Source organism: Cavenderia fasciculata, assembly GCF_000203815.1.
Source record: "Cavenderia fasciculata unplaced genomic scaffold Scf_Dfasci-G-b-205a01.r1-3, whole genome shotgun sequence".
Taxonomy (NCBI): Eukaryota; Evosea; class Eumycetozoa; order Acytosteliales; family Cavenderiaceae; genus Cavenderia; species Cavenderia fasciculata.
This window is the reverse complement of record NW_004457737.1, coordinates 137,432-154,361: the sequence shown is the minus strand read 5'-3', so window position 1 is coordinate 154,361 and position 16,930 is coordinate 137,432. Positions and strand designations below refer to the sequence as shown.

The 16,930-nt window shown below is 32.4% G+C and overlaps 9 protein-coding genes across 9 annotated transcripts; 1 reads left to right on the top strand and 8 right to left on the bottom strand.

Annotated features, from left to right (window-relative positions):
* Positions 1-44: 44 nt before the first annotated feature.
* DFA_02765 (RapGAP/RanGAP domain-containing protein) lies at positions 45-3,173 on the bottom strand (the record flags this gene model as incomplete). Its single annotated transcript, XM_004362316.1, has 6 exons — positions 45-154; positions 238-399; positions 494-1,037; positions 1,113-2,187; positions 2,261-2,448; positions 3,048-3,173. 6 exons carry the CDS (start codon positions 3,171-3,173, stop codon positions 45-47), a joined length of 2,205 nt encoding a protein of 734 aa, XP_004362373.1.
* Positions 3,174-3,567: 394 nt separating this feature from the next.
* On the bottom strand, positions 3,568-5,135 carry DFA_02764 (uncharacterized protein; the record flags this gene model as incomplete). Its single annotated transcript, XM_004362315.1, has 3 exons — positions 3,568-3,581; positions 4,344-4,835; positions 5,012-5,135. 3 exons carry the CDS (start codon positions 5,133-5,135, stop codon positions 3,568-3,570), a joined length of 630 nt encoding a protein of 209 aa, XP_004362372.1.
* A 214-nt stretch (positions 5,136-5,349) lies between these two features.
* DFA_02763 (uncharacterized protein) lies at positions 5,350-6,091 on the bottom strand (the record flags this gene model as incomplete). The annotated part of the gene is made up of 2 exons (XM_004362314.1): positions 5,350-5,793; positions 5,885-6,091. The coding sequence occupies 2 exons, from the start codon at positions 6,089-6,091 to the stop codon at positions 5,350-5,352; spliced, it is 651 nt and encodes a 216-aa protein (XP_004362371.1).
* Positions 6,092-6,292: 201 nt separating this feature from the next.
* On the bottom strand, positions 6,293-7,025 carry DFA_02762 (uncharacterized protein; the record flags this gene model as incomplete). The annotated part of the gene is made up of 2 exons (XM_004362313.1): positions 6,293-6,736; positions 6,822-7,025. The coding sequence occupies 2 exons, from the start codon at positions 7,023-7,025 to the stop codon at positions 6,293-6,295; spliced, it is 648 nt and encodes a 215-aa protein (XP_004362370.1).
* A 537-nt stretch (positions 7,026-7,562) lies between these two features.
* On the bottom strand, positions 7,563-9,791 carry nhp6 (high mobility group box-containing protein; the record flags this gene model as incomplete). Its single annotated transcript, XM_004362312.1, has 4 exons — positions 7,563-7,997; positions 8,473-8,503; positions 8,708-8,779; positions 9,280-9,791. 4 exons carry the CDS (start codon positions 9,789-9,791, stop codon positions 7,563-7,565), a joined length of 1,050 nt encoding a protein of 349 aa, XP_004362369.1.
* Positions 9,792-10,016: 225 nt separating this feature from the next.
* Positions 10,017-10,822, bottom strand: DFA_02760 (uncharacterized protein; the record flags this gene model as incomplete). Its single annotated transcript, XM_004362311.1, has 3 exons — positions 10,017-10,107; positions 10,207-10,618; positions 10,744-10,822. The coding sequence occupies 3 exons, from the start codon at positions 10,820-10,822 to the stop codon at positions 10,017-10,019; spliced, it is 582 nt and encodes a 193-aa protein (XP_004362368.1).
* A 265-nt stretch (positions 10,823-11,087) lies between these two features.
* On the bottom strand, positions 11,088-11,866 carry DFA_02759 (uncharacterized protein; the record flags this gene model as incomplete). Its single annotated transcript, XM_004362310.1, has 3 exons — positions 11,088-11,178; positions 11,282-11,699; positions 11,755-11,866. 3 exons carry the CDS (start codon positions 11,864-11,866, stop codon positions 11,088-11,090), a joined length of 621 nt encoding a protein of 206 aa, XP_004362367.1.
* Positions 11,867-12,487: 621 nt separating this feature from the next.
* On the top strand, positions 12,488-13,770 carry DFA_02758 (uncharacterized protein; the record flags this gene model as incomplete). Its single annotated transcript, XM_004362309.1, has 3 exons — positions 12,488-12,611; positions 12,687-13,344; positions 13,437-13,770. 3 exons carry the CDS (start codon positions 12,488-12,490, stop codon positions 13,768-13,770), a joined length of 1,116 nt encoding a protein of 371 aa, XP_004362366.1.
* A 1,021-nt stretch (positions 13,771-14,791) lies between these two features.
* On the bottom strand, positions 14,792-16,849 carry DFA_02757 (uncharacterized protein; the record flags this gene model as incomplete). The annotated part of the gene is made up of 1 exon (XM_004362308.1): positions 14,792-16,849. The coding sequence occupies one exon, from the start codon at positions 16,847-16,849 to the stop codon at positions 14,792-14,794; it is 2,058 nt and encodes a 685-aa protein (XP_004362365.1).
* Positions 16,850-16,930: the final 81 nt, after the last annotated feature.

The window sequence follows — 16,930 nt, the reverse complement described above, 5'->3', positions numbered from 1 at the left end:
AATATAATATAATATATTTATATTTATTTTATTTATTATTATTATTATTTAGTAGTATAAGTATCACAAATATTTTTTAGTAGCATTGTTCTAGTTCTTTGAATCTTTATCTTGAAACTTGGAGCTTCATATGATGAACATTCTGTATTGATAACTAAATTAAAAATTTGATTAATATAAATACATAGACACTACTATGATCATTGATTTGAATTGATTTGAATTTGATATACATACATTTACACAATAAAAAGTTTTTAAAGTCTTGATTATTTTGGAAAGTACATGGGTATTCCAAGAATGGTTGGTTTTGAGGAACTCCATCTTTGTATGTTATGGCAACTTTGTATCTCTTTTGTTGTGTATGTTGTTTATCAACTGATACTACAATAAATACATCTAGATAGATAAATAAATTATTTTGAGGATTAATAAATATATTGTTGGAATCAATAATAATATTATTTGTTTTTTTTTTTGATTTAAGACATACGATTAAAATCAGATTGAAAAGTATTTGGAGATATTGGTTTATCACTTTCTTTAAATATAATTACAACAATGTCATTACCAATATGTCTTTTCTTTTCAACCTGTTGACTATCTACTATACTGTGAGGAAGTAGTGTAGAGACATGATACATAATTTCAAAATCTTGGTACAGCTGATATATCGATTCGGTACCGGTGGTATTTGATTTAACGTCCAATCCAGCTCGATAATTGGTCCATCCTTCCAACTTTATACGACCACCAAGAATATCTAGGAATTCATTAAAATCTTGACTTCCACTTGCATTGGAGAGCATCTCCTCTTCGGTCGATTGATTTGCGCCACAATAGAGTACACCAAATTTAAAACTTTTAATTCGCTGACGTTCTTCAAAATTCAATAACTCCTTTTCCAATGATCCCACTGCCGTTGTTGATTTGAATTTCTTTATATTTTTAGTTGATAAGTCTGGTGCTATATTTTGAATGATTTCTTTAATTTGTATTTTTGATGATGATAAATTGGTAGTTGTATAAATATCATTCTAAAATAATAATAAATAAATAAATTGAATATTAATATTAATCATCAAATATCCTATCTGTCTATCTATACATACAGATTTAGTTCTTAATAAAACTTTATAACTATTATTTTTTGATGATTTATCTTTTTCTTTATCTTCAGAGACGACGATATTTTTAATACAAGATACTATAAAAGTACCATTCTTTTCATCTTGACCAATAAAATTAACGTGGTCTGGTTGATTGTGGAAATGTTTGGCGTACCAACTTTCATTGGTGATGAGGGGGTCAAGTTGGAGATGACGACTTGCTTGATAGCCCTTTCGGTAAGACTCTACATTGAATCCTTTGGTATTTTCAATTAAACTAAAATCTTTAATCTGTTCGTAATTACTTATTGTTCCTGCAGCACCATTATTATTGTTGTTGTTGTTGGGTGACGATGAAAATGCATCGCAAGATGATGACCGTGAATGTGAAGGTGAATGTGATAAAGGACTGTTGGCAGATCCACCCAATTCAGTTGGACCGCTTTGCAAAGAAGAAGTAGAATAGTCTTGTGTTTTTGGTCTATTTGAAACCAATAGTATTGGTGATGTCGAAATGGATAATGATAGATCGTCACATGATTGAGACGATTTGGTTGAACTCTTTTTCTTCTCTGAGAATAAAAAGGATTTTAATTTTGACTTTGGTGTTGATGGTGATCCACCTCCACTACCATCGCCACCCGAACCGGTCTTTTTCGATGGTGATAAATGTGAAGCTGTAATAGTTGCATATTTGTTGGCTGTACTAGCAGCATAACAGTCAGTGTCACTATCTACATCACTACCATTCAAACTTGAAGTACTACTCTCTCTGGTGATACTACCACTACTACTGCTACGTTCTTGTCTGACTGAAAAGAAACTATTGGAACTTGAACTCCTCTCTTTGGTAGGTGAATCCTTTGAAGATGACTTTTTATGATCATTCGAGTCATCTTTAATTCCATTCTCTTCTTTATATTTTTTCAACAACTTTAAAGTGTTTTGAGCATCTTGATTCAAGATTCCACCGGCACCCATCGTCATTGATAATCTACCACCACCAGCCAATCTAGCTGCAATAGGTGATTTTTCAAGATTCGATTTTAATTGATTCATATTATTTGTTCCAATTATCCTAAATAATAATAATTAATAAATAAATATGTGTATGGACTATATATATATATATATTTATATTTATATCTTACAATTTTTCACGTTGAGTATTTGTAAATGAAGAAACCTTGAGGGCAACTTGAATTTTAACAATTGGTTCAATTGCCAATGCTTCTGTTATTTTTGGGGAGCTAACTATAAATCTAACAAAATCAACTGATAGTTGTTCATCACCGACTTGGAGAGTATAGTCATTCTTACTTAATGCTGTTGGTGAATCCTGGAATATTAGAGTCTAATTTTGGTTTGTTGAGGGAAAAATGAGAAGGTGAGGTGTAGAAAGGAAAAAAAGAATTAGAATCAAAAATAGGGTTTGTTGTTGTTGTTGATAAATCTTATTCATCATCTTGTTTATCATCGTCGTCAATCGATTCGATGGTGGGTAAAGTAGATTTGGTTTTGGATTTGGATTTGGATTTGAATCTAATCTCGTGTCAATGCAAAAACAAAAGAGATCATGGTTTATTTGTTATGTACGCATATATTGTGGTGGTGGTGGTGGTTGTGGTTCGTTTTATGTCTGTGTGTTGATTTGATTGGTGGATCAACCAAACCAGTGAATTTCGTAACCCCCCCTCCCTACCTATCTACCAACAACACACAACACACATAACACAAAAATTGGACCAACCACTCGGTGATCTATTTTTAATGTATTCATTGCAATGCATCAAAGACAATACACATCTCTCTCACTCTCTCTTGATTTACTCTTTTTATCCATCTATCCTATCCTTTCCTTTTCTGCCACCGACCTGATGATTGATAATCTTTGATCATATGATATGATATGTGATGATATTCATATGAATAACCTACCTTTATTTTATCGACAGTGAATCTTGAATGAAATTGATAAATCTTTTTGCTGTGATTAGGAAACTCAACTTCTACATTGAATTCCAATGCTTTCTCACATAATCCAAATGATTGAAAACTATCCATTATTATTATTATTATTATTACTATACTACTTCTCTCTCTCTCTCTCTCTCTCTCTCTCTCTCTCTCTTTTCTTTAATATATTACAAATATGATTATATATATATATATAAATATATGATGCTTATAATAAATAAATAAATAATAAATAAATAGATATATATAAATATTTATAAATAGATATGATGATGGTGAATTATTGTGGGTGGTTGGGTTAAGGTTGTTTTTTGTTTTATAGATTTGAATGAAATAAACAGGAAAGGTGATAGGTGGATTGATTGGAGAAGAATCGCTATTCCTCCTCGTAACACCCAATATTATTATTATTATATATAAATGTTATCACTATCGAGTTGTAATATGTGTTTTGTTTTGTTTTGTTTTGCTTTTGCTTTGTTTAATTCAATGGATCTATTAAAATAAAAATAATCAATTCAATTCAATCCAATCCAATTACATGTAATATATATCTCTTTCTTTTTCTTATTATTCCTCTATCTATCTATCTATCTATATCTATCTATATCTATCTAATCTAATCTATATCGACCGACTGTTGCTACTATTACTACTACTACTACGACACAATAAATAATATAACTTTTTTTCTCTTATGTGTTCTCTTTCTCTTTCTTTCTCTCTCTCTCTGTCTGTGTGTGTGTCTCTATGATTATGTGTTTGTTGGGTCTCTCTGCTACTGCTGTGTCCTACTATGAGATGTGATAAAAAAAGACCAAAAGTTCTTCTTTTCAAACAAAAAAAAAAAAAAAAGATATCAGATTTCATGAGATGTGATCTCAGATCGATTTGTGGCACTGTGGTAAAAAAAAACTGACAAGATACGTCGTTAGTGAGAGATGGCCCATCGCTCAGACATGGCCCCTTTGCAGCACCACATCTTATGTTTGTTTTTTTGGTGATCACTTCCCTTTGGGACAAGCAGGACTATACAGCCCATCGAGTTTCAGCCACCACCTCGTCGTTTATTGTTTTCATTAATGTTTATTTATAAAAAAAGGTGATTGCAAACAAGTAGAATCCAATCACCATTCCATTAAGGGTATCCTGTTTCTATCTTAGAATAACCCACCACCCTTTGTCTTACTGCTATTATTATTTTGTTTTATTTTACATTATTATTTACTGATTTTAATTATTATTAATATTATTTACAATTATGTTTATCTAATAGATGATTTTTGTTGACTGTTTGATCAGTAGTTGGTGATGTAGGGGTGGTATGAACAAAACCTAATCGATCAAAGAATGAGCTTGGTAATTCAACTGGTTGTTTGGTAAGTGTATCGACTGCGACAACACCAACCTCTACCAATGCAAAAGGTTGAAATGTAGTACCTGTTGGTTGGTCTTTGATGTGATGGAACGATGGTTTATCCAATGGTTCGGTTTGTTCGATGTTTTGTGGAAAATCGTTGCTACCAATTGGTACTAGACGTCTAATACGATGGTTCATTCTAAATCCAGTTCTTGTTCTCTCTGTGAATCCACTCTCAATCACCAACTCGTCAAACATGCGAGGCTCTTGGTTTTGAAATTGAACATTGATATCTGCTATAAACATATTGACTCGCTTATCACCTGTCAACGATGGTATTAGATTTCTTTCTGTTATTCCAACTGTTTTCAATGTTTCTACTCTTGCCTCTTTAAATTTGATTAAATTAATTCAATCAATACATTAGTAAATCTATTTGAAACGATGATGATGATGATGATGATGATGATGATGATGATGATGATGATGATGATGATGATGATGATGATGATGATGATGATGATGATGATGATGATGATGATCAGTTTGTTTGATGACAACATACCATGAATAATATTCAACACTGATGCATGATCAAGATGATTCATATAGTTTAGATCATTTACATTTACTTTTCTAGTGTAATGGTGAAAGTATTTAGTTAATGAGTTTAATTGTACTCTTGGCATTGCGTGTCTCTATCTCTTCCTTCTCTCTCTAATTAATTATAATACAACAATAATTAAAAAATTAATTATTTAATTATTGTTCAATGATTGAAAAAGGGAAAAAGGATTCTTTTTTGAATTTATTCTTTTTTGTTTATTTGTTTTTACATTTATTATTACATATTAGATACGATATACTAGTGTATAGTTTTGTTGTTTGTATTGATTCTATCTTTTAATAGTAGTTTTGGTTGACATCACCCAAACCACAGATAGTGACATCACTATAGTATTGTTTGATGGTTGGAGTAGTCCATCCACTGAATGGTGAAAAGTCAGTGAATGAAGGACTATCATCCAAGTCGGAATACCAGAGTGGGAATGAAGAAGCACCATTCCATCCACCCATAATCTCATCCCATTGGGTAGTAGATGTGGATATACCGACCTTGACACCAGCAACTTGGGCACCTTTAACCATATCTTTAAAGAAGGCTTCGTTGGCAACTTGGTTTCTGGACCAGAATGCATACGATCCGACATCAAACCATACCATACCATTGAATGTTGCATTGTATGATTGGATGAATTTAATCATTGTTTGAACTTGATTAGAACCATCACCACATGATATACATGGAGTTATGTATACATCAACATTGCTCATACCACCAGCCCACTAAATATTTACAGAAAAAAAAAAGGCAAAGTTAAATGACCATCAAACAATCGATAGAAATGTCTTATGATAGATGGTTTGTATTACTTACAGCATTGCTAATAGATTTTGGACAATTGGGATCAGGTTGACCTTGAAGCTGCCAACAACTAATGATGGCAAAAGAGTAACCGTTTGACTTTAGACAAGAAAATGAAGAGACATCAGTTTGACCTGAAATATCAACACCCAAAGTTGCAATGGAGAGGCCAAAAAAGGCATATAGCACTACAACAAATAAAGTTATTTGTTTATACATATTTGTTGTTAGAAAAAGGAATAAATAAAGTAAAAATAAATGATGACCTAGATGAATATCTGCAATACCAAGGTGATTCCATTCCAGAAGGATAGATATTTGTTTTTTGTTCAAAATTGATTCGATAACAAATTTATTGATTTTATTTTATTCGATGGAGATTGTGGTGCACATGACATCATCTAATTTGTTTTCTCTATTTTAATAGTAGTTTTGATTAACAGCCAATTCACAAACCATTTGATCACTGTTGTATTGTTTGATGGTTGGACTAGTCCATCCACCGAATGGTTTAAAGTCAGAGAATGAAGGATTGCTATCATAGTTTGAATACCATAGTGGGTATGAAGCAGCACCATTCCAACTACCCATAATTTGTTGCCATTGGGAGGCAGAGGTGTAGACACCGACAGAGTAATCATCAGTATTGGCACCGTTAATCATATCTTTAAAGAATGCTTGGTTTTCATCTCGGTAGGTTGACCAGTAGCCTGCACCTTGGACAACGAGCCAGATAGTGCCAAACTTGACATTGTAAGCCTTGATCGACTGTATCATTCTTAATATCTGACCATAACCACTACTACTTACACATAAAGGACATGGAACTGCATAAACATCTACCTTTGTCATACCACCATCCCACTATTATTATTAAAAATCAAGTATACACAAATATTAATATAAGAGTATAAAAACAATACATTTATATTTATATTTATTTACTTACAGCATTTTCAATGGATTCAGGGCCATTTGGATCTGGTTGACCAGTTTCTAAACCACGAATGATTACATAAGAATAACCGTTTGACTTTAGACAATCAAATGAAGAGGTATTAGTTTGACTTGAGATATCAACAGCCAAAGTGGCTTTTGAAAGGCCAAAGATGGCTGATACTAAAACAACAAATAATATGATTTGTTTGTACATTTTTTTTTTTTTTAAAGAAATAAATATAAATGATAAAAGTGTGAATGATTAAATTGGCGTTGATGCAATGCCTTAAATCCATATCGTAACTAGGGGACCATCGGGATTGTGAAATTTCCATACTCAAAATAATCTAAAATTTAAAAAAAATCTATTTAAAGATTAAATAAAGATCTGTTGACCTGGTCATTTCTCAAACAATCAAGCAATCTATTTTACAAACGTAAGAGAGTCGTGAAAAACAATGAAGGATTGAAGAGTTATAGCAAGGAATGTTTAAACAAAATGATTGGTTTTAAAAAAAAGTTTTTAATTTATTGATTTTATTTATTGTTAAAAGGGGGATTGTTGGAAATATACATTATTTCTTTCTTTGGAAATATTATATGTTGTTTTGTTTGTTGTTGTTGTATGTTGTATTAAAAAATAGATTGTTTGTGAATTTTTTAATTTGGCAAAAAGAAAAAAAAAGGGATTTACCTATCAAAGCAAATGGACGGATGGAATTGAGTTTGGCGGGCGGATGGACTGAATTGTCTAATCAGATTCAGAGTCTGAGCTAGATTCAGATTCGACGACGGCCTTTTTGGTTTCATCATAGAGCTTCTTTTCCATTTCCCAACGCTTCTTGTCTTCAGCAGCCAACTTTTCGTATCTCTTCTTGTCTTCTGGGGTGACGGTTTCCCACTTCTTGCCGAGGAGGGCACCAATTTCACCAAAATTGGCAGTTGGATTTTCAATCTTGATGGTTGGACGGTGTTCCTTGGAGAAGAAAATGAATGGAGAGAGATAACGACGTGGGGCATTTGGGTCTTTCTTCTTCTTCTTCTTCTTGTCCTTGCTTTCCTTCTTGGCCTTGGTCTTGGTGTCCTTTTTGGTCTTCTTTACCTTGGTCTCCTTCTTTGGTACGACCTTCTTTTCCTCTTCCGAGGACGATGATGATTCGTCACTTGAGCTCATTACTTGAAATATCTAAATAAATATTATATATATAAATTTATACGTAGAGAGAGGAGGAAAAAAAAAAAGAGGGGAGACAGTTTTCGTTAGAGACAAGTTCAGCAGCAAAAAAATTTCAAAACGTCACAATAATAAAAAAATTTAAAGAGACGTACTTTTTTTTTTTTTCCTCTCTGCTCGTTGATATGAGAAAAATAAAAGCACGTTGAGAGAGAGAGAGAGAGAGAGAGAAGGATAGATAGTACAAATATACTTCTTTTTGGAATCACATTTGATAAGATATAGTTATACCTTTTAGTTTTAAACAATCAAAAAAAAGTAAAAGTTGGTTTTGTGAAATTTTCTTATTTTTTTTTTTTTTTTTTACAAACACAACAACAAATCTCTATAGTTGTAAAAAGTTGTTATTTGTTGTTTGTCGTAGTAGAAAATATAGAAATGTATTGTGATTAAATGATTGATAGTTGTAACTATTAATTAGAGATACAATGTCACAAGTTGGAGAACAAACCAATGCTCTAACAATTAGTTGATTTTTTTTTTTGTGATATTAATAATAACATAAACAAATAAAACTATTGCTTTTAGAATTATAGGTATAGGTTTGTATATTTTTGGTTGTACTTGTTGATGATGACATATCAGACAAGCCAAGAGCAAGAGTAGAATAGAGACAATTGGAAAAACATGGATTTTTAAATTTTTCCTCTCAACAACAATACTGAGAGGCATTGTATTGATGAGAGACACAGTCTGTAAGTACATACATAGAAACTAGAGAGAGAGAGTTATAGCTAGTAAAAATAATGAGGAAAAAATTAATGAGCAGCACTTTTTATGAGTGAGAGAAAGTTTGAGCGAGCAAAAAACAAGCAGCACAACCAACACCACAAAAAAATTTAACCGTCCTCACCAAAATGGGGGGGGTAGCAACAGGCGCCTTTTTTTTTTAAATTTCATTATTTTTTTTTTTTGACCGTTATGCCCCCCTAAATTTGAAAAAGAAGAGGATATTAATCCGAATCTGAAGATCAATATATTTTTTTAAAACTATTAATAGTTGTATTAGTATCATGTGATTATTATTTATTTATTTATTTATTTATTTGTTATAACCAATGATAGAAACAACTATACCACCAGCAGTGAACAACATTGATACTACCATCATTGCCCAACTTACATATGGACTAGAGAAAGGGAGAGAGAGAGAGAGAGAGAGTGAAGAGAATAATGTTAGTTTAAGTTTTATCACCTTTTTCTTTTTCTTTTTTTTTTCTATCCTCTTTCTTACGCAAAATGGGTGTCGTTGGCATCCATACTACCAATGAAATCATCACATTGCTCGTCACATAGAGAACGGTTGTCTTCGCGATCTTGTTTGATATAACTTGGCAACTGTGCAAAGACAGATAAGCCAATGATTGTAAATGCTAGCGAGACGAATGCGAGGATAATAGTCATCACTTTGATGAGTTTGGTGGCAGCAACTCTAAACGAGAAAAGTAAAAGACCCATAGTAAAGGTAATGAATACAAAGGCTAGTACATCCAATGCCAACGCAATATTGTATGCCTTCTTTTCGTTTGTTCTATATTTCTGGTTGTTCCAATCTCTGGCGCGCGTCGAAGTTGAAGATCCAGTCTCTACGTGCACATTTTCTTTGTTGTACTTTGTGTAGATGATCGTTTTGGTTCCATCGATCTCATACGATGTTCTATACCAATATTGTGAAAAGGCAACAATTAAAAGTACAAAACTAACTGAAAAGAGAACAACAGAGATAGCTTTAAATTTGGTTGACATATTTGATGGCTGGAATAAAAACAAAAAAAAAAACGATGATCACATTGTATATCGAAACAAACATATAGTTTTTTTTTCGAAGATTTTTTTTTTTTTGAAGAAAAAAAATGCGGGATGAGGGCATCACTAGAAAAGTAGTAAACAAAAAAGGGTCACATGATGATAAATAGATAGGTAGATCATTTCGTTTATGTTTATTGATTGTTGTTTTATTTATATGTTGATTTAGTGTTTGAGGAGAGTAAAAGCTGAAATAAGGATACCTCCAAAGGTAAAAAGCATAGATGCAACAACTACACTCCATCCAACTGATGGGCTAAAAAAAGAAGAAGAGAAAAAGAAAAAAAAGAATTAAATAGGTCAGAGCTTTTTGTGAGATGCATTGTTGGATTATTATTATTATTTATGTACATACCCATTAGAACTTCCATTGAGGAATTTTTCACATATATCATCATTACAAATTAAGTTTCTGTCCTTGATATCTTGGTCGATAGCATCTGGTAATTTGGTAAAAGAACCAAACGAGATGATGATGAAAATCAAAGAGAGGATACTGAGACCAATAGTGAGGAATTTGACCAATTTGTTGGAAACTTTGAGTGACACGAGTAAAAGACCAATCACTAGAATGGTAACGATCCAAGCCAAGACATCAAAGGCGAGGGCAATATTGTAGGTTTTCTTTTCATTCTTTCTGTCGTCTTGGTCGCTCCAGTCTTGAGTGTAGCTAGTCTCTCTATCTTCATCTACAATCTTTTCCTTGTTGTATTTGATATAAATTTTGGTGTCACTGTCTATTCTTGATTCGTAGACGTACCAATAGGCTATATATATAAAATAAATAGATGAAAAGTCAAGAGGAGGGAAAATAGATTGATGAAAGTTAGTAGTTGATCAATAAATTGATTAGTTAGTTGTACTGAAACGATGATCGATGGTATGATCATACATGAAAAACCAACGGTCAACAAAACAAGTGAAATGACAAACAAGGCAATCGAAGAAAATGTTAATATTTTGGAACCCATCTTGTAATACAGCTAAGCTAATCTATATTTATAAAAACTATATATAAAAATAACAGTGATGAAAAATAAACAATGTGATGAATGAGGGCCCTCACCAATTTTGTACAAGGGAAAACTCAACATCCTCGGCGACGTCAGCTCATTCGATTTTTTGGAATTAAGTTTTTTTTTCCTAATAAAGCTAAAATTGCGACTGTTGGTTTTTTCAATCCGATCAAAAAATAAATTTGGTTGATTGATTTAAAATGATTATTATGATTTAATATTAATATTTGAGTAGAGTAAAAGTTGATAAAATGATACCTCCAAAGGTAAAAAGCATAGATGCAACAACTACACTCCATCCAACTGATGGGCTACAAAAGAGAAAAAGATAATGAAAAAGAAAAAGAAAAAAAAAAGAATTAAATTAAAAAAGTTGGTATTAAATTAAAAAGTTTTTGTTTAGGATGTACATACCCATTGTGTTTTCCATTAAGGAATTTTGAACAATAATCTTTATCGGCGCAACCAGAAAAACCTTGGTCCTTGACATCTTGGAGGAGAGCATTTGGTAATCGGGTAAAAGAACCAAACGAGATGATGATGAAAATCAAAGAGAGGATACTGAGACCAATAGTAAGGAATTTGACCAATTTGTTGGAAACTTTGAGTGACACGAGTAAAAGACCAATCACTAGAATGGTAACGATCCAAGCCAAGACATCAAAGGCGAGGGCAATATTGTAGGTTTTCTTTTCATTCTTTCTGTTGTCTTGGTCGTACCAATCTTGAGTGGAGCTATAGTCTTCTTCATTATTTACCACTTTTTCCTTGTTGTATTTGATATAAAATTGGATGTCACTATTCTGAAATGATGTGGTCTTGTACCAATAGGCTATTTAAAATTGAAATTAGAATTGATTAGTAGTTGGTCAATATTACTAAATTACTCATCACAACGATGATCGATGGTATGATCATACATGAAAAACCAACGGTCAACAAAACAAGTGAAATGACAAACAAGGCAATCGAAGAAAATGTTAATATTTTGGAACCCATCTTTTTAATAAAAATAATATTATTGATGATACAGCAAAGCTATTTATATATTTATATATTTATATTTATAATTATTAAATAAAACAAATATTTAACAAGTGATGAAATAAAAATGTTGATGGTCAAATACTGTTTTATATTGTGATGTTCAAAGCCAACAACATCCTCAATGTCATCTCATTTCACAGTTATTTGGGATAAAATGTGTTTCCCTAAAATAGCTAAAACCGTTGGTTCAAAATTTCAATCTCGCCTGCCCACATCAAAAAAGGTTGCACCCACAAGGAGGGAGGATCAACCCACAATGATACATACCACTTTAATAATATTAAAATACAATATTATTATTATTTAGGGTTTTTTTGATCAAAGAATTCACTTATAGAATTACCCAACTCGATCAATGCCATGATCGCTTTTGGAGGAATTAAAATGAATTTCGAATTGAGGGAGTGATCATCATTAAGTACTCTACTTTCAGTCAACCAGTGTGGATGGGTGTGGTGGGTGGTTTGGGTGAATAATAATAATTATTGGTGTATGAGGAGAGATAAAAGAATGTAATATAATTCTGACCTAACTATCTATCTATCTATCTATCTATCTATCTACCTATTTATAATGAATGATAATAAAATAACAATTAGGATTATACTATCATCAACCAAACAATTATTATTATCATTTGATAAATCAAATACTCTTAGTCATGTAATCAACCATTTAATAGAATCTAAACCAAAAGGTATAGTATTTTCAACAATAAGAATAAAGAGAAATTGTTTCAATTAATATTAATCTATGTATCTTTTATTATTAGAGTTATTTGATCAAAATGAAGATTTGAATCATTCCAATCTTGAATTTATTTATTCTGGTAAATTGTATTTACCAGAGATGACATTGGAATCTGTACAACAATCACAAAGTAACAAATTACCTTTAAATTTACAATTGGTGTTGACTAGGCGACAACCACAACAACAACAACAACAAAGAGCTCAAACCGATACGTCAATAGATACTCTTGTTGATGAATTATCTATAGAGGAATTAAATCATTTTCATGGTTGTATCTATGACCAAGATGAAGCAAGACATATAAACACAATATTTCAATCAAAACAAGATACAAATTATACAGTCTCTTTAAATTTCCTATCAAGATTTTTACATTCTTTTTGGAGATTTATGTTACAAAGACGGGGTGGAGTAGATCAACAACAACAACAACAACAACAACAACAACAACAATTTTCTTCTTCTTCTTCTTTTGAAAACTCCAATGATAATGTTGGTGGAGTTGGAAGTGATGAAAGATTTCCAATTCAAAGATTTAGTAAAATATTATCAGATCAATTTGGAATGGATTCTAGCAACTTGGAACAAAGGGTAGATTTAATTCAATTTAGAATCGTTTTTTATTTATTTACTTGTGATGCTCAAGATATAGAATGTCCTCATGGTAGTTATCAAGAGTATGTTATCATCTAGCATTTGATGCTTTTATATTTTTGATAATCAAAAATAATTAATGTAATTTAATCATTCTTTTATTTTTTTAAAAAAGAGTAAAAGAATTAACCAAACAATATGTAAATTTGAACACAAGTCATCTATCACCTATATTTGATGAATTTAAATTTAATCAACTTTATAGAATGGTTAAAGGTATAAATAATCAACAACCAATTGAATCTTTATTATCTCATGAAAATTATAGTAATAATAATAATAATAGTAGTAGCGGTACAAGTAATAATAGTAATTCAGATATTGGAGGTAATTTAACATGTCAACAAATAGAATTATTACTTTATTTATATTTAAATCATTTAAATCCACCAAATCAATTTACAATGGGATCAAGGAATAATTCGACTGTTGGATTATCAAATCAATAAAACTAATCTTGTTGGTTGTTTTTATAAGGCAATCAAGGATTGACCATCCCTGCATAATCACTATTGGAGGAATTAATAATAAAGACTTTCGAATTAGATGAGATCATATGACAGATATTATATCTTGTACTCACTATCCTGGAGAGAGAGAGAAATAGTAAAAAGTGAGAAGACAAAAAAACTCTATTTATACAATCAGTCAGTCAATCAGTTCGCCCAGTGTGTGTGTGTGATAGGTATGGATGGTATTTGGGGGGGGAGTGAGGAGAATGAAATAATTATTGATGGTGGCTATTGTCAATATCGTGTTTTATCAACAGCAGAGAAAGAAAGAGATAAATGTCATAAATTAATATAATTCTGACCAACAAACCATATATATTCTAGAATCTATTCTATTCTATTTAATGAACGATAATAAAATAACTATTAGGATTATAGTATCATCAACCAAACAATTATTATTGTCTTTTGATGGAACCAATACTCTTAGTCATGTAATCAACCATTTAATACTATCTAAACCAAAAGGTACATATAGATGAAGATTATACCTAAAATAATTAATTCACAGCAATTACTATTGATTAATTTATCTTTCTTTTTTATTTATCTTTATTTTTTATAGAGTTATTTGATCAAAATGATGATTTGAGTCATTCCAATCTTAAATTTATTTGTTCTGGTAAATTATACTTGCCAGAGATGACATTGGAATCTGTACAACAATCACAAAGTCACAAATTTCCTTTAAATTTACAATTGGTCATGATAAGAAAACACCAACAACAACTGCTTCAAAACGATACATCATCAATAGAGTTTTTGATGAATGTAATAACTATATAGATACTTTGTAAATACATATAATTAGTTTGAGAGGTATAAATATAAAATTTTAAAAATAAATAGATTTAGATTATAATTATAATGGCATCAAAGATCAATAAGTCTATTCTTATCTAAACTATCTTGTTTGTATGGTTAATTTAATTTAACATTTCCGTCTTTATTTTTAATTTTATTCAATTGATTTAATTAATAATTCATGAAGAGCCAAACCTTGAACTTCATGTAGTGATAGAGTATCAAGCATTGAATAGTGATCGGTATCTTCAAGATAGGTTTTAATTTCTTTGAGGAATTTGGCAGCTTTTATATCATCGCCTACTTGAACGATACTAATATCCAAATCGGTTGGTGATTGCATTTGTTTAGCCATTTTGATCAATTCAGATCTAACGTCGTTTCTGCTGTCTGGAATACCATCGGTCACAACGAGTATAGACTCTGGATGTAATTTCTTTTCAACGTGTCTATGGAAGCATTGTTTTAGCACACCTGCCAAATCAGTTGTACCAGATGGCTTCTCGGTGGTAAATAGTTCATTGGTTTGTTCAATCGTTCTGACAGCTTCATAGAATGAATGTCCCTTTTTGGTGGGAGATGAGAAAAAGTAGACAGAGACACCTGTCAAGTCAACAATCTTTTCACAGATGTATGGAATGATGACTTGAAGTGCTTTTTGAACATCCTTCCAATTGGAACCTGCCATACTACCACTCTTGTCAACAATGATGGTATAGTTTCTCTTGCTGAATTTTGATCCATTCAAATGTGAAAAGAAATTTAACATCTTTTCATCTTTGGTGTCTTCATCCGGTTGTTGCTGTTGTTCGTTGAATGAAAGTTCAATCATTTGTTTGTCCAACATGGCAGATTGTCTATGCATTGTACTAAGTGCTCCTATAGATGGGGAGCTTTCTTGTCTTGCAAATGTAGTCTTCCAATCAACTGGTGGTGGTAATTCAGTTGATATAGATAGGTTGGTCGTTGGTGGTTGTGATACAGTAGTAGGTGGTGGCATTTGTGGTTGTTGTGGTGGGAAAACAGGTGATTTTAATGTTGTCGATGGTGGAGGTGCAATTGGTTGTACTGTTGGATAGGCTTGTTGTTGTTGTTGTTGGGTTGGTTCTTGTTGTTGATATTGATATGGTTGTTGTTGTGGATATTGTGATCCTTGTTGTGGATATGGAGGTGGTCTAGGTTGATTGACCGATGGTGGAGGTGCAATTGGTTGTACTGTTGGATAGGCTTGTGGTTGTTGTGGTTGTTGTGGTTGTTGAGGATATTGATATGGATATTGTGGAGTTGGTTGTTGTTGTTGGGGAGGTGGAGAGTATTGAGTTGGGGCTGGTTTTTGAGTTGGAGGGTATTGAGGTGGATATGCCCCAGCTGCAGTAGGTTGTTGTTGTTGTTGTTGTGGGTATTGAGGTGGAGTAACTGGTTGAACTGTTGGATAGGCTTGTGGTGGTTGTTGTTGTTGTTGTGGTTGTTGGTTAGTAGGAGGGTATTGTTGGGTTTGTGGTTGTTGAGTTGGAGGGTATTGTTGAGGAGCATAATATTGTTGCTGTTGTGGATATTGTGGGGGTCTGTCTGGTTTGGCTTGTTGTTGTTGAGTTGGAGGGTATTGAGGTGGATATGCACCTGCAGCAGCAGCAGGTGGTTGTTGTGGTTGAGGGTATTGTTGAGGTGGATATGCACCGACAGCAGAAGCAGCAGCAGGTGGTTGTTGCTGTTGTGGGTATTGTGGAGGAGCAACCTTTTGAGTTGGTTGCTGTTGAGGGTATTGAGGTGGATAGGCACCAGCAGGAGGTTGTTGCTGTTGTTGAGGATATTGAGGTGGAGCATAGTATTGTTGTTGTTGAGGGTATTGTGGAGGTCTTTGTGGTAATTGTTGACTTGGTGGTGGTGAAATTGGTTGAACTGTTGGATAGGCTTGTTGTTGTTGTGGAGGAGCATAGTATTGTTGTTGTTGGTATTGAGGGGGGTAACCAGCAGCAGCAGAAGCAGGTTGTTGCTGTTGTTGAGGATATTGAGGAGGATATTGATAGTATTGTTGTTGAGAAGGAACAACACCTTGTTGCTGTTGAGGAGGGTATTGATATTGTTGTTGTTGTTGTTGTTGTTGTTGTTGTTGTTGTTGTTGTTGTTGTTGTTGTTGTTGTTGTTGTTGTTGTTGTTGTTGTTGTTGTTGTTGTTGTTGACCAGGAGGCAACGGCATAGGATTGTGTGTCATTTTTGTAATCTATCTATCTATCTATCTATCGATATCTATATCTGTTACTAATATATAAATACAGTTGTACAAGCGTACTAC